General features: G+C 44.0%; 1 protein-coding gene across 3 annotated transcripts in view; it reads right to left on the bottom strand.

Annotated features, from left to right (window-relative positions):
* Positions 1-27,988, bottom strand: part of DYRK4 (dual specificity tyrosine phosphorylation regulated kinase 4) — a 48,517-nt gene that overhangs the window by 5,564 nt on the left and 14,965 nt on the right. Inside the window, exons 6-16 of one of the 3 annotated variants that reach the window (XM_082223087.1) lie at positions 23,295-23,432; positions 20,425-20,574; positions 18,824-18,947; positions 16,467-16,630; positions 14,461-14,597; positions 13,771-13,911; positions 11,017-11,155; positions 8,148-8,235; positions 4,298-4,470; positions 2,430-2,490; positions 641-770 (exon numbers count right to left, since the gene is read on the bottom strand). In XM_082223087.1, the coding sequence (XP_082079213.1) occupies positions 641-770; positions 2,430-2,490; positions 4,298-4,470; positions 8,148-8,235; positions 11,017-11,155; positions 13,771-13,911; positions 14,461-14,597; positions 16,467-16,630; positions 18,824-18,947; positions 20,425-20,574; positions 23,295-23,432 (1,445 nt within the window). Of the gene's footprint in view, positions 1-640; positions 771-2,429; positions 2,491-4,297; positions 4,471-8,147; positions 8,236-11,016; positions 11,156-13,770; positions 13,912-14,460; positions 14,598-16,466; positions 16,631-18,823; positions 18,948-20,424; positions 20,577-23,294; positions 23,433-27,988 lie in introns of all 3 variants that reach the window. The other 2 variants (XM_082223086.1, XM_082223085.1) reach the window with 2 other exon arrangements.

Raw genomic sequence — 27,988 nt, 5'->3', positions numbered from 1 at the left:
GAGAAACCTCTGACAAACTTCCAAAGAACTCCTGGAGTCCCATGTGAAATATGGTGCTTCTTTCTGCAAAACATTGTCATTACATACTCTGGCAATATGGGGAATTAGCAAATCAAAATAAACCTTGCTACCATAACTGAGCAACAGACATTTAACCAACACTTAAGGACAGAAAAGCAGGATTTAAGAGTCTATATATGCAATGGGCAAAACAAATTCCTTTATGAGGAACGGCTAAGGGAGCTGGGCATGTTTAGCCTGGAGAAGAGGAGGTTAAGGGGTGATATGATAGCCATGTTCAAATATATAAAAGGATGTCACATAGAGGAGGGAGAAAGGTTGTTTTCTGCTGCTCCAGAGAAGCGGACACGGAGCAATGGATCCAAACTACAAGAAAGCAGATTCCACCTAAACATTAGGAAGAACTTCCTGACAGTAAGAGCTGTTCGACAGTGGAATTTGCTGCCAAGGAGTGTGGTGGAGTCTCCTACTTTGGAGGTCTTTAAGCAGAGGCTTGACAACCATATGTCAGGAGTGCTCTGATGGTGTTTCCTGCTTGGCAGGGGGTTGGACTCGATGGCCCTTGTGGTCTCTTCCAACTCTATGATTCTATGATTCTATGAAATGAAAGCTATCTTACACAAGGCACTTTTTCAGAAAATCCAGAAATGCACCATCATACGTTTTCAATACAGAGCTCAGTTCCCTTGTGTTCGGGTTTCTTATTCTCCCCCTACTATTTGTAAGATTCTTTGGAGTACCGCTGGAATCTTTAAAACATAAAAGCAACATTTTAAAACTGTATACACATTTGCATAATATTTAAAGTTTTGATGCTGGAAGGGTAAGTCCACAGAAGATTTAAGTCTGCCCAGATGATATTTATTTAGAACAGGGATGTCCAGCACTGTAATGTTGGGATGCACCCTATTCAATTGGAAGTACATTTTGCCATAAAAACCGATTCCTTATTTTTATGGTCAGACTCCATAACAAATGTGGTGCCGTTAGGAGCCAGGAATTCCTAGCAATGTAGCAAATGACCCCAGGTGTAACTTTGCTTAATTCACATGTACAGAAAAATACCTTACACTGCAGAGCTTACATGAAGCTTTTTGCTCTGTGGGTAAACTTAAAACCCACCTTGATTAAAAGATTAGAAGAACCACCAGAGACCTGGGAAGATTTTGGCAGCATAGACTAACAGTTTGCATCTCTGATCCAGAAGAGTGCCAATGTTGTTCACAAAACCAGTAATTTTCACTCGCAGAAAAATCTCTCGGAGATTAACGATTTAGTGCTTTAATATTTATGTATTGCAGCCAAAAGCTGCAACAAAAGCCTTAAGGGAATGAATAAATACTTAAAACACATCTCACCTTTCCATCTCTTCAAGGTGGTTTACAATTCAGAATAAAACAATTACATTCAAATCCACAATTTTTTTTAAAAAAACCCCAACCATCAGTCTAAATGTATTACGATAAAGGAAACCCAGTGCAACAGTAAACTAGCAATAGATACTTTATTATTGCTTTCCAAAAGCACAAGAGAGTAACTTGGTGCCTAAAGATAAAATAAATTACCGTATTTTCCGCCCCATAGGACGCACCGCCCCATAGGATGCACCTAGGGTTTTTTTTTGGGGGGGGATAAAGAAAAAAAATTATTTCCCCCTAGTCGTGGGGCTGGCGTGGGGGAAGCCCGAGCTTCCCCCGACTCCAGCCCCCAGAGCAGCCTGCTATCCGCAAGCCTAGGGAGCCCGGCACGAAGTCGTTCCGGTCTCCCCAGGCTTGCGGAGAGCTGTGCGAAGCCCGGGCGCACTCTTCAGCGCGCCCCAGGCTTTGAAATGCAGGCAGCTCTGCGCAGCGCTCGGGAGCCTGGTGCAACTTCGCGCCGGGCTCCGGAGGCTTGCGCAGAGCTTCCTGAAGCATGGAGAGCGAGAGGGGTCAGTGCGCACCGACCCCTCTCGCTCTCCAGGCTTCAGCGAAAGCCTGCATTCGCCCCATAGGACGCACACACATTTCCCTCCATTTTTGGAGGGGGGAAAGTGCATCTTATAGGGCGAAAAATACGGTATATTTCTGGGAGGCCTATTCCCCAATCCACAAGGCCAACACAGAAATGCTTGATCCCCAAGCGTGATAAGAACAACGAGCACTAAATGAATGTAGACAAGCTGCAATTATTAATTTTGCGCTAGTCTGCACTACTCTTAATTCCAAGGAAACGAAACCGAAGGTGTGTGTTAGCACCCTTGAAATCTGCGCCACTCAGAGGCTGGGGTGTGTATCTAGAGCAAATAAATATGCATTGCGACCCCTCTTGCACAAAGCACCATACAATATGAAGGTCTTTATTCCACAAATGCCCTGTCCACCATAATGATGGGCACTATGCGAGTACATCAATAACAGCAAGGGACTTACCAAAGAACGTTCGTCTTCTTGATGCAGTCTGAATGAAATCAGCTGGTGGAAGACCTAGTATCTTTAACACACACAAAAAGTCAGCCTGAAGAGCACCTCTGTTAAGTATATAACAAATTAATGGTCTTACACCTTTAACAGGAAGGACATGTTGATATAATGGCTGAGCTCTTTTTTATTCTAGCGCAGAGTCAGTTGAAAAGAGGGGGGAAACACCACAAACAGTAAAAATAAGTGTTCTGAGGAACTCATCAATGGTTCCATCTAACTGTTGGTATCTACCTGTACTGGATCTGATACTCCTCATCACCGTTATCAACAGCTAAAAATGAAAGTTATGCCTGGCACAAAACTGGGAGGGAGAACTAACGTATCAGGAGACAGAAATAAAGTTCAAAACTATCTTTAAAATCTGGGCTGGAACTAATAAAATCTCTGTACATCTAAATCAATTTAGAAACTGACTTTTATAATCAAATGAGAGTATATCTGTTAAATGGTACATTTTGAGTTTCATGTTCTTCACAAAGAGTACTGCCCTCCTTTTTCTGGGTCAACTCTATAGGCCTGTTGCATGCCATAAAGGGGCTTTTAATACTTGGGAGTTAGAGTGTTTAAATCACTTCACACACATAATCTGCTTGTAATCATTGAAACACCCAACAGGTCTGTGTTATTATCCCGCATTTCAATTCCCCGTCACTAGGTGATATTTTGGTCTTTGTGTTCTGGGTTGTATGAGTTCCTGTGGGGATATTAAACATTTTACAGGCACTCTAATGCCAGTGTAATGCCACTTGTATGCAAGTCATCACTGAAATGCAACATTTTATTTCATATTTTGCACAGAAAACAACTGTGTGTGTGCATCTTCGGAGACATACGCTAGCTAATTTGTGTTTAAAATGTTTGTGGTAGACATAATTTTTGTCTGACACATTGAATTCCTCAGACTTTAATAAAGGCGCACGGATAAAATTCACAGGTAATGAAAGAGATGCCTTCGTTTCATGTGAACAAGCATGACTGAAACATGGTGAGATGAGGGTAAGAACCTGTTCAAAAGGCATGGCTCAAACAGAAAGGAGAAGTACCATTACATGTAAAGAATGTGTATGCCTGGAAGGACATTCATGACTTGGAGCATGGAAGGCAGGTTGAGAGTATGGGGGGGGGGGAATTGTTGGAGAGGGTATGAACCGTGACCACACTTCCATGGAGTTGTGTCTCTGGAAGAGTAAACCTCTGCATGGCATCTGATTCGCAGTTGGACACATTGTCCCACCCCCTGGCTTTTTGCAGGAAACCCCAAGAGCATCTCTCACAGATGGCTGTCCAACCGCCGAAGACATCCATTTAGGGAGATTGCAGCACCTCTCAAGATAATTGTTCCCATTGCCAAATGCTGTTACCTTTAAGAAGTTTCTCCTGATAGTCAACTGAGATCTACCCTACTGTACCTTAAGTCCACTAGACCTAATCTTGCCTTCTGGAGTAGCAGGCGACAGGTCCTTGCTGTTTTCCATGAAAAACCCTTTCAGATATCTGAAGAATGCTATCACCTCAGCCTTGTCTTCTCCAGGAGAAATCAGCCCAACCTTCCATATTTGTTGTCCTGCTCTGAACATTCCCAACACCTACATATCCTTCTAAAAGTGCACAGTTTTCCAGATGAAGCCGAACTAGTAAGGAATAAAGTGGAACTTTATGTGACAAATCTTAGAGGAGTTTCAAAAACTACTTGCGATGTTGCAAGAAAGAAAGAAATCCCCTTTGTGAGCATGCATAAGTTCCTGTGTATAGCTAAACTTGTTCTTTAGAGTCTGGGTTGTTTCTGCACACCTGCTAATATTAAAATCAGAAGTTACCTCCATAATACATGCAAGCTGCTCCACTTCATTCTCCCCAGGAAAAAGTGGGTACCCTGTGTAGAGTTCGGCCATAATACACCCTAGACTCCACATGTCAATAGGGGTTGCATAGGGGTGACCAAGAATCACTTCTGGGGAACGATAAAATCGACTCTGGACATACGTATACACTGGAATAAAAAGGCAGGGAAAAAACATTGGACAGCCGAAAAAGCCCTGGCTCTGGTTGAGGCCAGCCTAACCTCTCTGTGGCCTGGGACCTTCAGGATGTTTGAAGACCGTAAGTTCCTCTGTGGGACATACCAGGAGAGGCGGTCCCGTAGGTATGAGGGTCCTAGGCCGTATAGGGCTTTAAAGGTTAAAACCAGCACCTTAAACCTGATCATGTACTCCACCGGGAGCCAGTGCAGCTGGTATAGCAGCGGGTGAATGTGATCTCCCGTAAGGAGTCTCGCCGCGGCATTCTGCACCCGCTGGAGTTTCTGGGTCACTGATCCTCGCCTCAATGCAAGCCCCTGAGCTCCTTATCTTAACTCCCATCATTTTGGTCTTGACCTCTGGTTTCCAACCTTTTTGAGTCCAAGGCTCCCTTGAGCAACTACATTCTATCTGCAGTCTATTTATTTATACATACTTTTCTAGAAGACCGTGTGTTGAACTATCAATATAGCAAAAGTTGATATTCTAGCTCACAGGTTTTCAGCCTTTTTGGGTCCATGGCTCACTTGACCAACTACATTCTTTCTGCGGCACCCCTGTGTGGCTCAGGAGCCCCTTGACTACAGAGCTGGCAGCCTCTCACTCCTTTCTGAACACCCTTCTTTGTGGAGTGTTCCTTCAGCCTCCTCTTTCCTCTCTCTGGGAGTCCTCTGGGCAGCAGCAGCCACCAACCCTGGTCTCTGAGCTGCCCCATCCACCCCAAAGAGAGGTACTGTCAGGGGTTCAGAAGCAGAGACGCAGAGAAGGGTGGAAACAGAGAGCGAGGGGGAGGAAGCCGAAGGGAGAATGAGTGATGATGACGACCCGAGATCTCCAAGCCTAAGCAGTGAGTCAGAGGACTCCCAAAAGGGAGCCCCAGTGAGCAGAGCAAGGGGGGGATCCGGGGGGACACCCCAGGAGGAAGGGAACAGAGGAGATTCAGAGAGCAGCAGCTGGAAGTCGGGACCCACGCTCAAGACTGAGAGCAGCAGGGAGGAAGGCAGCCAGGCATCGGGTTCCGGAGGCCGTCAGCAGGAGGGAGGGCACGAGTCAGGGGTGGTCACGCCCTCCTCAGAGAGCGAGGCAACGGTCAAGAGGAAAGTAGAGAGTTGGGCGCGCGCGCCAAGTTCAAATGCAGCGGAAGCTGGAGCAGTAAGCAGCCCGGAGAGTGAGCCAGGTCCCAAAGCCCGCCGAAAGGAAGCGGAAGGATCAGGGGGGTCAGCGTCAGAGGAGAGTAGAAGGGAGGAGTCCCAGGGGGGCAGAAGGACCCAGAGACGTAGGGAGAGGCGAAGGAGGTGGAGCAAGGCTAGGGTATTAAGCTGGTGTGCAAGAGGCGGGGACTCAGATGGGTCTTCGCCGACCTAGGGCAGAAGGTGTAGAGCTGCACGCTGCAGTTCGGAAATGAAACCTGTAACTCAATAAAGACTCTTTTAAAGTGGACGCTGTGTGGCGTGGTCCTATGTGAGCTGGGACCTGGTAGCAGCTCTGACAGGTACCTCCTCACGATGCCCCCCAGGAGTTTGGGAAGAGGATGCCCCCGCCTCAGGGGCCCAACAGAGACAGGCCAAAGGTGAACATGAGGCCAGCATCTTACTCACCTGGGGAGGCAGCCATGGGCGCTGCCTGGCCTGCATGGTGGAAAAACTCCCCTTCAGCACCGGGAAATCCGTTCCGCTTCCCAGTGGGAAGGAGTTGCGGTGGACCACATGGCCACCCACTCCCCTCCGGGGGCAGGGGACAAAGTCCCGCGTCCCCCGGAGGTTCCCAGCCATGTCATTTGTCTGCCAGCCAATTCGCTGGCTGGGGGAGCGTGGCTGGGCCACATTTGAACTGAGGCGTGAGCCGGATTGGAGGGCGCGTGAAGGATTGGTTGTAGGTGTGAGAGTATTTGGTGGCGAGCCTTGGGCTCGTGTGGCAGTTAGGCATTGGTTTGAAGAAGAGTTTGGATTTGATATCCCACTTTATCACCACCCGAAGGAGTCTCAAAGCGGCTAACAATCTCCTTTCCCTTCCTCCCCCACAACAAACACTCTGCGAGGTGTGTGGGGCTGAGAGACTTCAGAGAAGTGTGACTGGCCCAAGGTCACCCAGCAGCTGCATGTGGAGGAGCGGGGAATCGAACCCAGTTCACCAGATTACAAGTCTACCGCTCTTAACCACTACACCACACTGGCTCTGGGGGAGGGGAGGTGTGGCCATCACCTGCCCCTCCAAGCTTAAGGGTATTCCATTAAAGGAATCCGGGGGTGTGGAGCTTGTCCAAAGTCCGGGGCTGGGCTAGGGCCATGCCACGACCCCGTCGGGAACCCAGAGGGAGCTTGAGTTAGTTTGCATCGACAGGGCAGGCGTGATGGGCAGGAGTCAGATATAGTCGGGTCAATTCCAATGCCTAAGCCAATACCACTCACATTCTGTAACCAGTTACAGATAGGTAGCCGTGTTGGTCTGCCATAGTCAAAATAAAAAAATTCCTTCCAGTAGCACCTTAAAGACCAACTAAGTTAGTTCTTGGTATGAGCTTTCGTGTGCATGCACACTTATTCAGATACACTGAAGATCCTTCTATATAGTGAGAAGGTGGGGAGGGGTATAACTCAGAAGGGTGGTGGTAATGGGAGATTGGCAGATAGCTGAGATGAGCCTGTTGACGACTCTTAACGACTGTAATAGGTCTTACAGGAAAAGGCAAGGGGTGAGGTGGTGAGAAATGGCTTAGTCATGTATAGTGAGATAAGAATCCAATGTCTCTGTTCAGACCAGGTCTCTCCATGGTTTTAAGTTCTCACATTCTGTAACCAATAAGGTTGTGGCCTAAATTTGCCCAATAACATTAACCTAATATCTGTGTCCCTGTGTCTTCTTCATCAACGAGAGGGTGGTCTCGGGGTCTCGACACGCAACTCAGCTCCCAGGCAGGCCTTGCACACAGTAAGTACAAGAATGGCTAGCGGAACACCTGCTTGCCAGGTATCCTACTAGTTTGTCCATTCCCAACTGCAAGGACTGGCGGACTGGCTGGCTGGGAACCCTCGCCCACTGGCTTGCTTGCTTACTCCAAGGCCACCTCCGCTCCCAGCACTCTCTGCCCCCCGGGCAGCCCCAGAGGCACCATTCAGCTGAGGCGCTTGTAGCCAGGGCTGCTGCAACAAAGAGCCATGCAAGCCAATGGGGGGCAGAGATGTGAAAGGGCATCAGAGGAGGGAGGGAAGGAAAGAGGGACAGAGGCCAGTGTTGATGGGCCAGCAGGGGGATACTGTAGATAGTTATGCAAATAAGGGATCGAAAGTGACGTTCAGTGATTGGATAGTTTTAGAAAGTTGTTACAGTTACGTTGTACTGGAGCTCTATATAAGCAGGCCGACTGAACCCTTCAGTTCAGTTCTGTTCTGGCCTGTGAATAAACAAGAGTTGTTTGAAGAATCGCTGTGTCATCTGATATGTTCACCCACAACTTAACAGTTGATTTCCCTTTTTACTTCAAAAAAAACTATTTAAAAATTCATTGTGCCTTTGTTTCTTACTCCCTTGTGAGCTGCCCCAGGATTATAAATTTATACAGAAGATGTGGAATTTGAAGTACATAAGTAAATAAATCAAAAATTAATAAATCTAATAAAGAAAATTACATCTACTTGACTTTTCTGCAAACCTCTTTGGTGTTCATAGCAGCTTGATCCAAAGTCGATAACTTTAAATGAAACCTGCCCAGGTTGGGGTTGGTTTATTAATATGTTCTCCTAAAATGAGGGAAAGCGAAGAAGGGGGAGAGAAAATATCAACACACATCTATCAGGTTAGCAGACTAACAGCAAAATCATTTTTACAGGGAAAAAGCAACCAGCCTGCAAATATATGGTGGTGTCTGGTGAGAAATCCTCTTTTAGGTGTGACTTATTTTGTGGATGGAGCGTTCATACAGGAACGCAAAGGTCATTCATTTGTTGCTATATCAGAAAGAACTCAAACAATGCTTATAAATTACAGGTTGCCATTTTGCTCACATGGCTACATTCTGAAGAAGTATTGACCATTCCTTAGCACATGGGTAGGCAAACTAAGGCCCAGGGGCTGGATCCGGCCCAATCGCCTTCTAAATCCGGCCCGTGGACGGTCCAGGAATCAGCATGTCTTTACATGAGTAGGATGTGTGCTTTTATTTAAAATGCATCTCTGGGTTATTTGTGAGGCATAGGAATTTGTTCATTCCCCCCCCAAAAAAAATATAGTCTGGCCCCCCACAAGGTCTGAGGGACAGTGGACCGGCCCCCTGCTGAAAAAGTTTGCTGACCCCTGCCCTGGCACCTTTGAATGCTTAGCTCAGAAGGGCAGAGACCAGGTCAGAAAAGGGCAGGTTAGTCAGCCACACTGAGAACATGCCTCCCTGAGACTTTATCATGTTCCATAGGAGCCATGAAAATTAGCCCCAGAAAGGGAATCAACTGCTGCATAGAGTGGCCACATAAACCTGCTGGGCCACTCTGGAAAGGAATTAGAAAAGCCTTCCTTGATGGGGGTCATTTCCACCAACTTCAGATCTCACTTCTCTAACATTGAGCATATAGAACCCTGCATGAACAAATATACATTTTTTATACACCGAATGGCACATTTAAGCCAGGCTAAGGGTGGCAGCAGACCAATTACAGTGGTACCTCGGGTTAAGTACTTAATTCGTTCCGGAGGTCTGTACTTAGCCTGAAACTGTTCCTAACCTGAAGCACCACTTTAGCTAATGGGGCCTCCCGCTGCTGCCGCGTCGCTGGAGCACAATTTCTGTTCTTATCCTTAAGCAAAGTTCTTAACCTGGAGCACTATTTCTGGCTTAGTGGAGTGTGTAACCTGAAGCGTATGTAACCTGAAGCTTATGTAACCCGAGGTACCACTGAACAAGGGAAAGTGGTTTTAATATACAGTGTCTCATAGAAAACAGACCTTCATTAGGAGTCTGTACTAGAGGAAACGGAAATAAACATCATATCTCTAACATAAGCTAATGCTTTGGTCTATATATTTGGTCATATGACACTCAGTGATTTGGAAAATTCACTGAATGGTTAAAGCTTTCCAAACATCACTGCTGCATCAACATAAAACAGCTATTGTGATGTTGAATGCTTAACCATATGAGAGTCATCTACACCTCAGTATTTCATCACTTCCTTTTACTTTCAAAGAGGTCTAGTCAAGCTAGGTAAAAAGTAAAGGGACCCCTGACCATTAGGTCCAGTCGTGACCGACTCTGGGGTTGCGGCGCTCATCTCGCTTTACTGGCCGAGGGAGCTGGCGTACAGCTTCCGGGTCATGTGCCCAGCATGACTAAGCTGCTTACAGAGCAGTGCACGGAAACGCCGTTTACCTTCCCACTGGAGCGGTACCTATTTATCTACTTGCACTTTGACGTGCTTTCGAACTGCTAGGTTGGCAGGAGCTGGGACCGAGCAATGGGAGCTCGCCCCGTTGCGGGGATTCGAACCACCGACCTTCTGATCGGCAAGTCCTAGGCTCTGTGGTTTAACCCACAGTGCCACCCGCGTCCCTTGGGTAGACCCGCGTCCACCCAATGAAATCTAGTCAAGCTAGACATAACATTAAATAGTGGCAATGAGAGTTTTCCTTCCAATGCAAATAGCAGCTTCAGAGAAGCATTTATTTTTGCCAGGATAGAAAGCAAGAAGATAAGGGTTAAACTCCCCTTTGCTACTTGCAGCAGTAATCACCCCCAGCACCTACTATTTGCATATTTTTTTTAAAGTGCATGTTAAATGCAAATACACACATAATGTCCCATCTTGTTAGGACCTAACTGACCCCATTCATTCAAATGAACTCATTACACAGAAATACACACACACACACACACACACACGGGGGGGGAATACTGTAGAATACACAGTAGAATACACAGAATATGAAACAACACAGTTTAAGGGGGGGAATGTTTACATATTTTTCTACTCCTTGGTGTAAATAACAATCCATAATGTGCATGAGAGTTAAAAAATTAGCCACTGACAAGGGGCCCAGAAGATTTTAAGTGAGGGAGAGAAAAATAATGTTATGCAATTTTGGAAACAATAATCTTTAGTATTGTCTAAAGACTTGGACTAGAGGGACGTGGGTGGTGCTGTGGTTTAAACCACCATGCCGCTTGGACTTGCCGATCAGAAGGTCAGTGGTTCAAATCCCCGCGACGGGGTGAGCTCTCATTGCTCAGTCACCAGCTCCTGCCAACCTAGCAGTTTGAAAGCACACCAGTGCAAGTAGATAAATAGGTATCGCTGAGGTGGGAAGGTAAACGGCATTTTTTTGTGCTGCTCTGGTTCGCCTCATGACCCGGAAAAACTGTCTGCGGAAGCAGACAAACGCCGGCTCCCTCGACCTGTAAAGCGAGATGAGTGCCACAATGCCAGAGTCGTTCGTGACTGGACTTAACTGTCAGGGGTCCCTTTACCTTTAAAGACTTGGACTATGCTTCATTACACAAAATCTGCAATGATATATAAAATGGTTGTACTTACAGGCTTTAGATCACAGTGAATAATCTTTTCTGTGTACAACAACTGTAAGCATCTTAATATACAGAGGGTGAATCTACGAATCAAACCCAGTGTAAAACCTTGGAAATTATTTTTCTTGATTAGTTCATACAAATTTATACTGCGGGGTGAGAAAAAAAAAGTATTTACACATTATACTGTGAACAATTTTAAACGGCAGAATATATATATTCCTTTATTCTACTTCTGACGGAAAGGATAAAATCTGAACACAAGGCACTTAAAGTCGAAGACCATGTCAGAATATTTACACCCTTTGGAGCAAAAGTATGGCTATCTAGTTACCTCATAAAGGTTTCAGCATCTCTAATGGCAGCTGCTGAGCACTGTGATCAATGAAGCACAGCAGCTAATGATGATTGGAGTGAAAACTGAATTGGGCAGTTGTTGTTGTTGTTGTTGTTTAGTCGTTTAGTCATGTCCGACTCTTCGTGACAAGCTGGACCAGAGCACGCCAGGCACTCCTGTCTTCCACTGCGTCCCGCAGTTTGGTCAAACTCATGCTGGTAGCTTCAAGAACACTGTCCACCATCTTGTCCTCTGTCGTCCCCTTCTCCTTGTGCCCTCCATCTCTCCCAACATCAGGGTCTTTTCCAGGGAGTCTTCTCTTCTCATGAGGTGGCCAAAGTATTGGAGCCTCAGCTTCATGATCTGTCCTTCCAGTAAGCACTCAGAGCTCATTTCCTTAAGAATGGATAGGTTTGATCTTCTTGCAGTCCATGGGACTCTCAAGAGTCTCCTCCAGCAACAGAATCCAAAAGCATCAATTCTTCGGCAATCAGCCTTCTTGATGGTCCAGCTCTCACTTCCATACATCACTACTGGGAAAACCATGGCTTTAACTATACGGACCTTTGTTGGCAAGGTGATGTCTCTACTTTTTAAGATGTTGTCTAGATTTGCCATCACCTTTCTCCCAAGGAGCAGGCGTCTTTTAATTTCGTGACTGCTGTCACCATCTGCAGTGATCACGGAGCCCAAGAAAATAAAATCTCTCACTGCCTCCATTTCCTCCATTGGGCAGTTACCATGCATCAAAGCTGCACAAATGCCTGGATAGGTCCCCTTAATGACTTCTGATTTTTATATAATTTATTTATTAAATTTTCACCCGGATCTTCCTTCCAAAGGAGCCCGTGGCTGTAAATACTTTGAAAGTTTCATCAAAAAAGATCACTTCCAAGGGGTACAACACTGGAACACCATAAAAATCTTCCCGGTAGGAAATTAGTTCTACCATACCACAGCAAACCGTACCAGAACAGCTTGGGTTCTCAGATGACAGAAAAACCACCATCTTTCATTATGGTTATTCAAAAGAATAGAACCGTAGAAATGTGGAAATGAGAGGGAAATGCAGGAATCTCGACAAAAGCACCTATGTCAGATGGCCCAGTATCAACTTCAAATCATTCTCTTGTGTGTACGCGTGTGTATTCGTTTTAAAGATATAAAAGTTGGAGTTTCTAAATATTTTAAGGGCTCATAATACATGCATTCCAGTCTACACAAAAAGAAGAGGGAAAGGGGGGAAATTAGATTGTTTTTTAGACTCTGAAAATTAGTTTTTCATGATTTACCAGGAGCGACTGGAAATGCCAAAGATGGTGAGAACCTGTTTCAGCGATGGGATATGTCTCAGGCCAGGCCTGCTCAGAAGTTAGTGAGGCCCTAGCCCCAGCCTAGCAAAGACACTGAGACCAGGCTGAACTCTCAAAAGAACCCCCCAAAGTGTATTGCCTGGGTAAAGGGTGATGTTGTTGTTGTTTAGTCGTTTAGTCATGTCTGACTCTTCATGACCCCATGGACCAGAGCACGCCAGGCACTCCTGTCTTCCACTGCCTCCTGCAGTTTGGTCAAACTCATGCTGGTAGCTTCGAGAACACTGTCCAAACATCTCGTCCTCTGTCATCCCCTTCTCCTTGTGCCCTCCATCTTACCCAACATCAGGATCTTTTCCAGGGAGTCTTCTCTTCTCACGAGGTGGCCAAAGTACTGGAGCCTCAGTTTCAGGATCTGTCCTTCCAGTGAGCACTCAGGGCTGATTTCCTTCTGAATGGAGAGGTTTGATCTTATTGGCAAACCATGGGACTCCCAAGAGTCTCCTCCAGCACCATAATTCAAAAGCACAAATTCTTTGGCGATCAGCCTTCTTTATGGTCCAGCTCTCACTTCCATACATCACTACTGGGAAAACCATAGCTTTAACTATACGGACCCTTGTTGGCAAGGTGATGTCTCTGCTTTTTAAGATGCTGTCTAGGTTTGTCATTGCTTTTCTCCCAAGAAGCAGGCGTCTTTTAATTTCGTGGCTGTAGGAATCCTCAATTAAAGCCAAAGGTACTGCACTATTATGAATCTTGCTAATAACTGGGACTCACATTTGGGCCTATTCCCCATGGAACCCATGGATCAAGGGGCATCCAATGGACTACTCCCTCAGGATTGGCACAATGAATGATGCTTGAACGTTCAGGCTCCATATAAGGCAGTTTCATACTTTCAAAAATTATAAGTGGATCTGCAATATGCAACTTGATACAGAGCAATGATCAGATCTCCATTATACTGCTTAAAGAAATGTCTATGCTTGTGGAATGGAAATGTGAAAACTTAGTGATTGCTTCCCCTCCCATTCCCCCATCTCCAATTTGGGCATAAATATACACAACGGTTTACGTAATTGTTATTATAGATAAGGAAAAGTTGTCTTACCCTAACAGTTCAAAGGAAATGCAGAAATGATTACGGAAGTAAAAATATTCTTTCATGTGGACGACATTGTGAGCATTGTCTTCATCCTTTTGCCGTAGAGCATTGAGGATGCTGACTTCTACCAAGGCTTGATTATGAAATCTAAGTGCAACAGAAGGGTTTTGGTTTTCATTTTTTTACACAAGCTGAAGCTAGATCATTCCCGTGTGTTGTTGAAAATAGCACTTAAGGCAAATTACTCTTAGCACAGGCACACTACACAAAATACAAAGCTGAATGTGACTTTCTATACTTGTCTGATCACAGGAGGGCTTGTCCCATGTGCACTATGCGTGTTCCTCATCATGTGTTTAGTGTGAAGTCCAGAGGGGGCTTCTAACCATGTCAAGCAGTTAGAAACCTCCCCAAGATCTTCACACCAAAACTAGCCCTTGAAACAACTTACAATTTTGAAAACCTGAATATGAATTTTGTTTGTTTAGTCAGAAAGCTGTAACAATAATTTCTAAAATTTCTTGTTAGCTGAAAAAATTGTGCGAGTTTTCTGGCTAAACACTGATTAAAACCACTCCCATTTTCTGCTAAAATAATAAAACAAATCACAATTAAATATAAAAAAAATTTCTATTCAACTAACATCTAACATTGTGGAATCTTGATAAAGTTTATAAAACTTTTGACATACCGTACCTCTTTTTGTTCCTTATTATCTTCACTGCTACTTTTTCACCTGTCTTGTGGTCCAAACACTTCACAACATGCCCAAATGATCCTTTCCCAATAACAGCCAGTATTTCATATCTGTATGCGATATGATCACTTAGAACCTATACAAGGCGACAAAAAGTGGAAAGCAAAAGTAGTACGTGCCCTTGTATCTCTGGTGCTAAAAGGACCTAGGGTCCTAGCAGATCACAAGCTGAACATGCATCAACAGTGCAATACAGAAGAAGAAGAAGAAGAAGAAGAAGAAGAAGAAGAAGAAGAGGAGGAGGAGGAGGAGGAGGAGGAGGAGGAGGAGGAGGAGGAGGAGTTTGGATTTGATATCCCACCTTTCACTCCCCTTCAGGAGTCTCAAAGCAGCTAACATCCTCCTTTCCCTTCCTCCCCCACAACAAACACTCTGTGAGGTGAGTGGGGCTGAGAGACTTCAAAGAAGTGTGACTAGCCCAAGGTCACCCAGCAGCTGCATGTGGAGGAGCGGAGACGCGAACCCGGTTCCCAAGATTACGAGACTACCGCTCTTAACCACTACACCACACTGGCTCTAGAATGCTATTCTAGTCTGCATCAACAAATGTCTAGTGTGCAGATCAAGGGGAAAAATAGTACCTCTCTCTTCTGCCATACCTGGAATTCTGTGTCAAGTTTTTGGCACCACAATTTCAGAAGGATATTGACAAGCTGGAATGTGTGCAGGAGGAGGGTGACCAGGATGATCAAGGGTCTGGAACCCAAGCTGGTTGAGGGAACTGGGTATGTTTAGCCTGGATAAGAGGAGGTTGAGAGGAGATGTGATAGTCATCTTCAAATATCTCAAGAGCTGTCACATGGAAGATGGAGCAAGCTTGTTTTCTCTTGCTCTGGTAGGTAAGACTTGAACCAATGGCTTCAAGTTAAACAAAGTAAATTCCGACAAAACATCAGAAAGAATTTCCTGACGGTAAGAGCTGTTTGACAGTGGAACAGACCCCCTTGGGAGGTGATGGACTCTCCTTCCTTGAAAGTTTTTAAACAGAGGTTGGATGGCCATCTGTCATGGATGCTTTAGCTGAGATTACTGCATTGCACAGGGCTGGACTAGATGACTCTCGGGGTCCCTTCAAACTCTACAGTTCTGTGATTCAGTGACTCCATGAACAAAACACAAGTACATGTTCCATGCATTCATCACCCAGTGACATGTGGGTAGAAGGAACGCAGGGATTACAATAAAGACTCTGGCTCAGATTAAAATCTTCTCATTTTAGATCAAAATCCAAGCTGAAGAAGAATATAGGGCTGTAAATGCTCATCTCATATTTGAGGTGAGAATTTGTTGTTGTTGTTTAGTCGTTTAGCCGTGTCCGACTCTTCGTGACCCCATGGACCAGAGCATGCCAGGCACTCCTTTCTTCCACTGCCTCCCGCAGCTTGGTCAAACTCATGCTGGTAGCTTCGAGAACACTGTCCAACCATCTCGTCCTCTGTCGTCCCCTTCTTCTTGTGCCCTCCATCTTTCCCAACATCAGGGTCTTTTCCAGGGAGTCTTCTCTTCTCATGAGGTGGCCAAAGTATTGGAGCCTCAGCTTCACGATCTGTCCTTCCAGTGAGCACTCAGAGCTGATTTCCTTAAGAATGGAGAGGTTTGATCTTCTTCCAGTCCATGGGACTCTCAAGAGTCTCCTCCAGCACCATAATTCAAAAGCATCAATTCTCAGGCGATCAGCCTTCTTTATGGTCCAGCTCTCACTTCCATACATCACTACTGGGAAAACCATAGCTTTTACTATATGGACCTTTGTTGGCTAGGTGAGAGGTGAGCATTATGAGTCCCCAATATTCATATTTCTGAGCCAGGATTTATTAAATGCAATGAGAAAATTACTCTTCACTTCCTCTCATTGGACAGCTCTTACACAAGATGAACACCAATAGTTCTGCATTGTTTCCACAGTCACGGATGCCAAAGCAATACTGCACTTTCAGCCTCTTACCTTTTTGTAGGAGCCATGATCATCATCATAGGAACTGTTGTTCTCTGCATCAGGATAGGCTTCAATCTTTTTAGCTCCCAGTCCAAGAAACCACAGCTCTCTATATTCCTTAATCTCCCGCTGCTCATATGTTGTTAGCTGGTTTTTAAAATGTTTCAAGGCTTCTGATTTGGAGACAAAAATCAAACATTGGATATTGTGTTCATTTATTTATTGCACCTATAAATTCTGCCAAGGAACCCAATGCAGCTTACAATTTAAATACTAAAGCAAACAAATTGTACAAAATATTGATGGACCAACTTCAAGAGCTGATGGCAGTATCTTCCTGGCCTATAAATAACTTAACCATCATGTAATAAATAACTCATTTCCTCATGCTCCCCATCTCTCAGAATATGCTGTTTAAAGCAGTTCCCCAAAAATGCTGGCTATGGCTGCTGGGAGGTGCAGAATAAAAACATATGGAGAACACCGGGTTAGAGGAGGCTAGTTTAGTTTTAGTGTCCCTGCATCAGTGAGCTCAGTAAAGGTAAAGGGACCCCTGACCATCAGGTCCAGTCGTGGCTGACTCTGGGGTTGCAGCACTCATCTCGCTTTATTGGCCGAGGGAGCCGGTGTACAGCTTCCGGGTCATGTGGCCAGCAGGACTAAGCCGCTTCTGGCGAACCAGAGCAGTGCACGGAAACGCTGTTTACCTTCCCGACGGAGTGGTACCTATTTATCCACTTGCACTTTGACGTGCTTTCGAACTGCTAGGTTGGCAGGAGCAGGGACCAAGCAACGGGAGCTCACCCCGTCGCGGGGATTCGAACCGCCGATCTTCTGATTGGCAAGTCCTAGGCTCTGTGGTTTAACCCCCATCGCCACCCACTATTATTATTACCCCTGTAGTGCAAATTGGAGTGGGAAAACTGAAAGGCTGGCCTGAGATCTGCAAGTAAGTTCACAGTTGGGATGTGGTTTGAACCAAGGTTTCCCCACCACTACCCCATTTTATAGCTTATATACTGTATTTACCCACTCCAAGTCTCATTCAAGCAAGGTTATGCTTAAAATTCTACAAGGCAGACTTAAGCAGTATGTGGACCGAGAACTCCCAGAAGTGCAAGCTGGATTTTGAAGGGGCAGAGGAACCAGAGACCAAATTGCAAACATGTGCTGGGTTATGGAAAAAGCTAGAGAGTTCCAGAAAGACATCTACTTCTGCTTCATTGACTATGCACAAGCCTTTGACTGTGTCGACCACAGCAAACTATGGCAAGTTCTTAAAGAAATGGGAGTGCCTGATCACCTCATCTGTCTCCTGAGAAATCTCTATGTGGGACAAGAAGCTACAGTTACAACTGGGTATGGAACAACTGATTGGTTCAAAATTGGGAAAGGAGTACGACAAGGCTGTATATTGTCTCCCTGTTTATTTAACTTATATGCAGAATTCATCATGCGAAAGGCTGGGCTGGATGAATTAAGATTGCCTGAAGAAATATCAACAACCTCAGATGTGCAGATGACACAACCTTGATGGCAGAAAGTGAGGAGGAATTAAAGAATCTTTCAATGAGGGTGAAAGAGGAGAGCGCAAAATATGGTCTGAAGCTCAACACCAAAAATAGTAAGATCATGGCCACTGGTCCCATCACCTCCTGGCAAATAGAAGGGGAAGAAATGGAGGCAGTGAGAGATTTTACTTTCTTGGGCTCCATGATGATTGCAGATGGTGACAGCAGTCACAAAATTAAAAGACGCCTGCTTCTTGGGAGAAAGGCAATGACAAACCTAGACAGCATCTTAAAAAGCAGAGACATCACCTTGCCAACAAAGGTCCGTATAGTTAAAGCCATGGTTTTCCCAGTAGTGATGTCTGGAAGTGAGAGCTGGACCATAAAGAAGGCTGATCACCGAAGAATTGATGCTTTTGAATTATGGTGCTGGAGGAGACTCTTGAGAGTCCCATGGACTTGAAGAAGATCAAACCTCCTCCATTCTTAAGGAAATCAACCCTGAGTGCTCACTGGAAGGACAGATCCTGAAGCTGAGGCTCCAGTACTTTGGCCACCTCGTGAGAAGAGAAGACTCCCTGGAAAAGACCCTGATGTTGGGAGGGGGGACGACAGAGGATGAGATGTTTGGACAGTGTTGTCGAAGCTACCAGCATGAGTTTGACCAAACTGTGGGAGGCAGTGGAAGACAGGAGTGCCTGGCGTTCTCTGGTCCATGGGGTCATGAAGAGTCGGACATGACTAAGTGACTAAACAACAACAATTTACCCACTCCAAGTCTCATTCAAGCATTTGTCTCAATTTTGTCCATCAATTTGCTTCTGTTAAAAAAAAAATAGCATTCAAAATTTGTACCTGCTGAAGTCAGAGGCAGCTTTAGACTGTGGCCTTTTTCTGTTTCTGTCTTGCTGGACAGAACTATAGCACTGTTTTCACGAGGAGCTGAAGGAAATGATTGGCCTGGGGCTCTGTTTTCCTGCTAAAGAGTAATACGGTGCTTTGTAAAATACATGCCTTAAGTCCATACATCTCAGCCCCTTTTTCTCAGTCCATCTCTACAGTAAAATAATTTCAAATGAGTAATTCTCGTCTGATTAAAACAACAACAGAGGCCATCTTTAGACAGCTGTAATGAAGGCAATGAAGAGCCTTCTGCATCCTTAGGCATATAGGCACATATGTATGGACAGGAACTGGTATTTCTCTGCTGGGGGGGGGGTGTCAGATTTTCCCCACCTTCAGTGAAAAGGATGGACCAAAAGGGCTCAATGTTCCATGCAGAAAACTGGTTGTGTGTTCAGACCAAGAGACACCCCCTCCCTAGATAAACACACATTTGACTCAAATTTTAGATTTGGTTTTTGCCAGAATTTAGGCCACAACTTTATTGATTACAGAAGGTGAGTGGTTGCATAGGCTCTGGTTCGACTAGCTTTCTGCACCCTTGCAGGTAGCACTGACCCAGAGCTCTATCATAGATCAGCCAAAGGTGAACACCTGAGGTGGGTGAAAAGCCCGGGAACAGACTATGTTTACTCCCCAGATGCTCCCCTGGACTCAGGCATGGGCACAACCCCTTCTCGGGGGTTGACCAAACCAAGTTGAGTCCCTGGATTCCTTTAACGGAACACCCTTCACATAGGGATGGCGAGAGTGTTCTCCCATCCCTATCACCTGAACCAGAGCCTATCCACAACTTTACAAGTTGTGGCGATTTGCTACGCGGGAGGCGAAACCCAAATGGCACCAGCCAATCAGCCAAGTGGGGGAAATTCCTGCCGTGCCCCTGTCCCAATGACAGACGACACACGATGGCATAGCAAGGTCAAGCGCAAAATGCCCTAAATATAGGGAGAGGTGGGCGGGTGTTCCGATGCACAAGCCGAAAGAGGAAGCTCTGGGTCACGTGCATGGGTTTATATAGGTCCCTCAACCCGTTTAGACTGCACCCCATTGGCCAGATTAAACCCAACATCGAGGGACCTACCAATTGGGTGTTGTGACTATCCAATATACCCACCCACAACACAGGAGGCCAGTCTCCAGGTCTCACCGCAACACGTGCCTTCTTCTAGGGAGGACACACTCTACAGAACACACCCCATGTTTGTCTCAACATTCTCTTGGGGCCCTCTGTGTGTGTCTGTGCTCTTATCTTCTGCAAGAGGGCACCACATCCTGGATTTGGAGGCAAGGGTTACTGTATATAAGGCCTGAGCTTTTCTACCAGGCTAGGTAGGGTTCCTTCTACCATCAACATGATCTCTATTTACTAAAGAACTCAGAATATCTTCCTGCAATTTTGAAAATCTTAAGAATGCCTGGTAAACATCAACCTTTATAAAAAAAAATTCTGACACCATGAGATGCACGCATCTACATACACGATATTCTGCAACTTTTCTAACCACAACAATGAAACGTAAAAACGTAGTACTAAGCTCTGTCTGGCTTACCTGATGCAACGCATTGACATTCTGCAAGTTCTTGGCGGTTATTTGCGGAAGGATAGCATCTTGCTGCTGCGGCTTCACAGCACTTGAAACCAAATTGCTCTTAACTTGGCACTCCAGGTGCGGGAGCACACTTATGCTGCTATTTAATTTCTAATGGGATAAATAAAGTTAGCACAAAAAGAAATAGTTTGGATTTGGTTTCATAAAGTATTTAAAACATTAAAAAATAACTTTTGCGGGGTATATGAAATCATGAGCAAACAGATTTACACAGCAAATTGATTAACGAGTTTTGCCTGCTGCAAGAAGTGAACTAACTGCTCTCCTTTGTGTCCTTTAGTATAGGAAAATACTGGCTCCTGGACAAGCCAGAGGATTTAGAAGAGTAGAGTGGGTTTCTTCTGCCTGGCACAAAACAATAGGGCCACGGGGGTTGTTTAATTGGCCCTTGAGACAGCCCTGAACCGAGCCACCCTCTCCGTGAGTTCCTGCACGCTGCACTGGAAATCGCGTCTGCACAGATGCAGACACGCACACTCACACGTGTGTGTGATCCGGCCCAAGGAAGGATCTCTGCTGGAGTGAAGCGGCCCAGGCGAGGTAAACCTTGCCAACCCCTGCAATAGAATCCAGACCCTTCCCACAGAAGTTAGGAAAATAGACTGAGAGTGTTCACCAGGAAGTAATTTCCAGCAGCAACCTGAACTCCACATATGTGGAATCCTATTTGTAATATATTCAGGACAGGAAAGAAAAAATTTTTTTTTTTCAGGAAAGGGGAAATGACAAGGAATGGAGGCTAATTTTTTAATCAAAGTCCCACAGTTTCTCGGATGTTAATAGCCCAGAGACAGAAAAAAGACCAAGTCCCGACCAGAGAAGAATGGCAGATTAAGTTGACGGATTATGCCAAAATGGCAAAAATGACAGGAAGAATCAGAAACCAGGAACACCAAAATTTTAATAAGAAATGGGGGGAAATTATAATTTATCTTAAAAACCATTGCAAACAGTTAATTTTTTTAATAGGATTGGAATAATATTTGTAGTTTAATGTTGAATTTTGAATATATGGAGATGTAAAAGATTTGGATCATTATAAAAGATGCAGGAGAAAATGGTTAACAAAAGGACCCACAAAGGGGAGGAGGGAAGTTCAGGAAATTCTTTGGAATCATGTTTTTATGTTGGTTGTTGATAATTGACTGCAAAACTTTAAACTGAAAAACTAAATAATTTTTTTAAAAAATTAAACAAAGTTTCCCTCTCAGTTTATTTCAGAGTTGGCAAGTTTGCTTGGCTTTGCTTTATTATACTGCCATGCATTTTTCTTTCAAATGAATTGCAAAGCGGTTTACAAACCATACATAACAATAACAGAACAGAACATCACAAACACAGCATAAATCTCACCAAGCAATTAACAAATCATCAGCGAAACAATTACAATCTACAAAATACCATTAACGAAACAACTAAAAAAGATAGCTAAACAGCACAATTGCAACAAAAGTCATATTACAGGGTGAACAAATTAATACGGCATTTAGAATCACTAAAACAATATTAACAGATTTTACCAAAATAGCAACCCAAAAATAAACTAAGCACCCCCATAACTCATTATCTTTCACTCTGTTCAGTCCATTAAAAGACACAAACGCAGCACAGTGAAACCAACCAGTTGTAATGTAAAGCTGTTTGAAAGTGTGCTATATTATAATTGCCTGGAGACAGATGGAACTTGCCTTTTAGACTTCAGGATAAATAGACCTATATGTTTACTTGGATCACTTGTCCTGCTTTAATAAACTCATCAAGTATTTCCTCCCTCTTTTTTTAAAAAAAAGTGCACCTTTTTCTTTTCTTCAGAAATCATAGTAATAGTAATTTAGGACATGATTTATGAAGAGTTTTAAAAAATGCTAAAACATACATTTCAGAAAAAAACAAAAACCCAGAAATGTTTTTATTAGGCATTTTAACAATAAACATTCTAAACAAAACCAAAAGACTGTTTCTTTATGCAGTTACAGCAGCCAGAATCTTAATAGCGAAATATTGGAAGAACGAATCAACACCAACAAGAGAGGAATGGCAATTAAAATTATGTGAGTACTTGGAACTCGCTAAAATGACGGAGTTAATAAGAAACAAATCGGTAGATAAGGTTGAAAAATAATGGGAATGTTTTAGTAACTATTTGACAAAACACGGTTCCAATAATAACACTTGGCTGTGTCTAGAATAAATTTCACAGATAGAAAAATATTACTTTTTCACCCCAAGGTGAGGACAAACAATTAAATACAGATTAAAAATAGGAGTAAGTTGAATTGAAACCGCAAAGAGTTAGGCGAAAGTCAACAAAACAATAAATTGATAAGGGATTCAATCCAACATGAAGGATTTTGTGTACAAAATACCCTAGTATTGGTTTGAATTGGTTGAATATTGCTTATTGATCGATAGGAATTTTTAGTTTTAACACTTTTCCAGTTGTTTTTCTTTTCAATGTTATTATAAGTATATATTTATAATATCTTAGATTTCTAAACAATTTTACTATGTATATTGTAACATTCATCTTAGTCTAAGAATGCTGTAAGATTGACTTATCTTTCCCTTTTTTATGTTTTTTTGCTTTTCTTTTGTGAAAATTTTGAAAATTAAAAATTGAAAAAGTAATAGTAATTTAGCTAAATCATAGCAGCTTCTACTTAACACAGAATATACAAGTTAAAATATACTTCTGTTCCCATACCGTATGGCGGAATGCCCATATCACACTGCAACAGCCGTATTATGAACCAACATAGACACACACAGTTTGCAGGAAAGAAGCAAAACAAACTTTCAACAAGGGTTACCTTCGGCTGCACTCTGCGGTTCCTCCTCATTGGTAAACAACAGACGTTGAAGACATCACAAAAGTTTGGGGCACGTCTTTCACACCCCATAATGACAGAGCTCCATGATTTAGGCCTGTCTCCATTAAAATGTTCACTCTGAAAAGTGAAATCCAACACCACTCTTTTTCTAATCCAAAAATGTCACAGCAAGATGGAATCTATGAATAATATTAGTCAAGTGTTCTATTTTAAAAAACACAAAACAAAACATCAATCTTTAGTAGACTGATATTTTAATGTTTCTCTCACAACATGACCTCAGTAAACATGAAGGAAATTGTGAATATTCGCATATTCTGTATGCAGGTGTGTCAAGGAAATCCTGGAGATGTTAACAGGAGCACGTTTGTCAGTGAGAATAATGAATGAATCTTTATTTGCGACAGCCATCAGTAAGATGTCAGTGAGATTCATTTCTACAAAAATGTTTCCTGAGAACCAATATGTATAATTTCTTCTCTTGTTATTAAAATAAATATTATTCTCTTTCAAAAATAACAAGCACCACAGGCGATTCGGCCTCTACAGAAAAATTATAGGATTAGAACAGAAACATATATGTGCCTTTTTATAACTTTTACGGCTTGATTTTTATATATATATATATATAAAGCAGACCTCATTGAAAGTTTCTATGTAACTTTCTCATTTTGCTATTTTAAAAATGTCTATGACTTCAGGAACATAAAAAAATTCACATACGCCAATTATATTGCTTCAGAACTGGGGAAAATTGAGGATGAGAAAGCAAAAGACAAAAGAAAATTTAGAAAGTGTCAAAGGGGAAGGATCATCCCACGTGAGACAAAGATGAAGAGAAACATTATCAGAACATAAAAACAAGTTTGGTTTCAATTTTGTCACGAATAGCCCAACACCCTGAATATTTAAGGAAAAACCATCTTCCGCAGAAACTGCTGCTTGCCTTCTATCACTGTGCCATTGAGAGCGTGCTCACTTATGGCTTATGTGTGTGGTACGGAAGCTGTACTACTCAGGACAGGATGGGGTTGTGCAGGGTTGTTAAGGCAGCAGAGAGCATTGTTGGCTGCCCACTCTCCACCTTAGAGCAGATTTATGTCACAAGATGCCATAGGAAGGCACTGGACATAGCAAAAGATCCATCGCATCCTGGTTACTGTCTCTTCGAGCTCTTGCCCTCGGGACGGAGATACAGGACGATGAAGACAAGAACGAGCCGTCTTAAGAACAGCTTCTTCTCCAGAGCGATCTTGGCCCTGAATGGGAAGCCCGGACTTTGAAAGTCATCTAATCTCCCTTGCTGTATTATACTGTATTGTTTAATTAGTGTTTAACGTAGCAGTCAAGTAATTTCGTTGTCCCCGAAGGGGGCAATGACAATAAAGATATTCTTATTATTATTTCAATAAATTTCTACAACTATTTATTCAGTTATTTTAAAGTTGAACTGTCACCGTCACGAACTGGCTGGATGCAGAGTGGTAGAAGGAACCGGCTGGAAGAAGGCTCAGAGTCAGGGGGTTGGTGGTGGGATGGTGATGGAGAAGGAGAAGAGGGAGGAGGTGGTTTCAGAAGCTGAAGAGATAACAGGGTTTAGTGAGCTGGGAGAGTCTTCTTCTTTGACGATCACTCACAGCCAAGTACAGTCATACCTCGGGTTAAATACGCTTCGAGTTGCGCGCATTCGAGTTGCGCTCCTCGGCAACCCGGAAGTAACGGAGCGCGTTACTTCCAGGTTTCGCCGCTTGCGCATTCTCAGATGCTCAAAATGACGTCACGCGCATGCGCAGAAGCGTCAAAAAGTGACACGCTCGTGCGCAGACGTGCCATCGCTAGTTATGTTTACCACTGGATGCGAACGGGGCTCCGGAATGGATCCCGTTCGTATCTAGAGGTACCACTGTAAGATTGTCTTCCATAAACAAGGTTTTAACAATGAGTCCGTAAGTGACTGTGAAGGCCAATTCTGGATCCACATGTTCCACAGTGGGGACATTGGTTTCTGGGCAGGAGTTGATCACGGTGTGGATTTGCCAAGCATATCTTCCTCTTAGAATGTTTCTCCCTTGCATCCTGAGTCTGAATGTCTTCAAAGCCCATGACACCTTTCATAAAGGCTGTTCTCCAACTGGAGCGCTCACAGGTCAGTGTTTCCCAGTTGTCAGTGTTTATACTACATTTTTAAAGATTTGCCTTGAAACAGTCTTTAACCCTCTTTTGTTGACCACCAGCATTACGCTTTCCATTTTTAAGTTCAGAATAGAGTAGTTGCTTTGGAAGACAATAATCAGGCATCCACACAACATGACCAGTCCAATGAAGTTGACGTTGAAGAATTATCGCGTCAGCACTGGTGATCTTTGCTTCTTCCAGTACACTGGCATTAGTTCACCTATCTTCCCAAGTGATGTGAAACAAAATTCGGAGACACGGTTGATGGAAACTTTTGAGGAGTTGAAGATGACGTTTATAAGTGGTCCATGTTTCACAAGCATACAGTAAGGTTGGTAGTACAATAGCTTTGTAAAACAAGCATTTTGGTTTCCCTGAGAATGTCCCAGTCCTCAAACACTCTGCACTTGAACCAGGAGAAAGCTGGACTTTCAGAGCTCAGGAATTGCTGGATTTCGGCATCAATGTCGGCCCTTGTGGAAAGATAACTGCCCAGGTAGGAGATGTGATTGACATTTTCCAACGTCACAGAGAGCAGTCCAGAATCAGAGGCAAAAGTAGGGGGGGGGCTAAAAGGCAGAGATAATGCAGGCTGTCTCCCCGTCCTGCTGTGACCAGCTTCACCCCCGTCCCCGGTCTCCCAGGACCAGAAGAGATATGAAGAAGACAGACAAGGCGACAAAGTCTCAGATTGCTTAGGAAGGACCTGGGGAAGTAGGAGACTTCGGGAACTGTGGCAAAATTCAGATTTGTCCATCAAGCCTGAGTATTTGCCACACAGCACTATGCAATTAAAAATAGAAATTTACACCTCAGACAAAAGCAGCCATCCCAAAAATTCTAATGTAAGGTTTGAAGATTAGAGTTTTGAGGTCCTATGTGGAATATCAATTTGCAGAGACAATTTAGATTAATAATAATAATTTTATTATTTATATGCTGCCCAACTGGCCGGATCTCCCCAGCCACTCCAAATATTAAAAACACAATAAAACAGCAAACATTAGAAACTGACATTGACATTTCCTTGACGTCTGATGGGAGGACATTTCCACAGGGTGGGCCCCACTAGTGAGAAGGCCCTCTGCCTGGTTTCATCTTATTATTTAGGCTTCATATTTTAACCACATATTTAAAAAACATTTAACATGCGCTTTACGAAAAGGCACCTACACAGAAAAGGGATTAACAGGGCAGTCTGGTCTTGAAAGTCTAGGGGGAAGTACTGAATAGATCTGGTGTAAAACCAAGGGAGCTTTAAGGCAGAGACTGTAAATGGGTCCTGGGATAGCAAGAAGTGACCATCCGTCTGTCTCAGGAATGACACGTAATTTACAAAGGAGAGGTATAATTTGCTGAATGTGTTCTTCTGCTCTGCAGGTATGTTCTATTACAGTGGTACCTCGGGTTACATACGCTTCAGGTTACATACGCTTCAGGTTACAGACTCCGCTAACCCAGAAATAGTGCCTCAGGTTAAGAACTTTGCTTCAGGATGAGAACAAAAATTGTGCTCCGCCAGCGCGGTGGCGGCAGCAGGAGGCCCCATTAGCTAAAGTGGTGCTTCAGGTTAAGAACAGTTTCAGGTTAAATACGGACCTCCAGAACGAATTAAGTACTTAACCCGAGGTACCACTGTAGTTGCTTGTGCTGCTATGCTTAAATAAAGTGATTTGTGAACTTCTAGAACAAGAAAGTGTGGTTGCTCCCAGTTTGATTGCGGCTGTTGTGATAGCTTTCCGAAAGGCAGTGGTGTCCACTCTGCAAAAAACAGCTTCTGCACTACGGTAATGTTGACCAGTTCCTAGGCAGCATATCACTGAGAAGCACCTTTGATGTGACAGTCACCACTGGTGTGTTGACTTTGGGAACAGCTGGAAGATATGTCCTTAGGTAGATGGTGGAACTTACTGCAGAAGACGTGAGTAGCTTTTTGAAAGTTTATGCCATCCTTTGCATAGCAGCTTGTGGAAGCATATCAGAAACAGAGGTGTTGTGGAAGGAGGTGCTGCTGAATAAAGTAGATGCTATCTTTGCCAGCTGGATGCTGACTGTGTAGCTTCTTACTTTGCCAGCCAGATTAATCCAGCCAGAAATTTTCCACTACCCAGCAAGAAGCCTGGGAAGGGATGCCCCAAAGTAGTTCTTCCATGACCTCCTACTCCCCTGAACGCTCCTCTTCCTTTCTGGGATCCAAGCACAGCTGGAACTGAGGAAAAGTTACAAAGGTATTGGATCTTCCCCAGATTTTTCCTTTTTCCTGAGCATGTTCATCAGGATCCCTGCCTTATGAGGAGGATTTTTTGGGTTTTCAGGGTTCCTCTGTTTTCTGGGCAAGTTAAAAGGTACACGGGACAGTTCTGTTGGACGATGCAAGCTCTGTGCTCACAGCATGTTACAGAGGCCTGGAATTTCTTGGGTTTACTGCTGGTTGTCCCATGATGGTGTCTGTTTCTGGAACTTGATTTAGAAAGGCTACAAGACTGCTGAGTTCTAAC

The sequence above is a fragment of the Podarcis vaucheri genome (genome assembly GCF_965113315.1).
Source record: "Podarcis vaucheri genome assembly, chromosome: 5".
Classification (NCBI taxonomy): domain Eukaryota; kingdom Metazoa; phylum Chordata; class Lepidosauria; order Squamata; family Lacertidae; genus Podarcis; species Podarcis vaucheri.
This window is presented reverse-complemented; position numbering and strand designations above follow the sequence as displayed.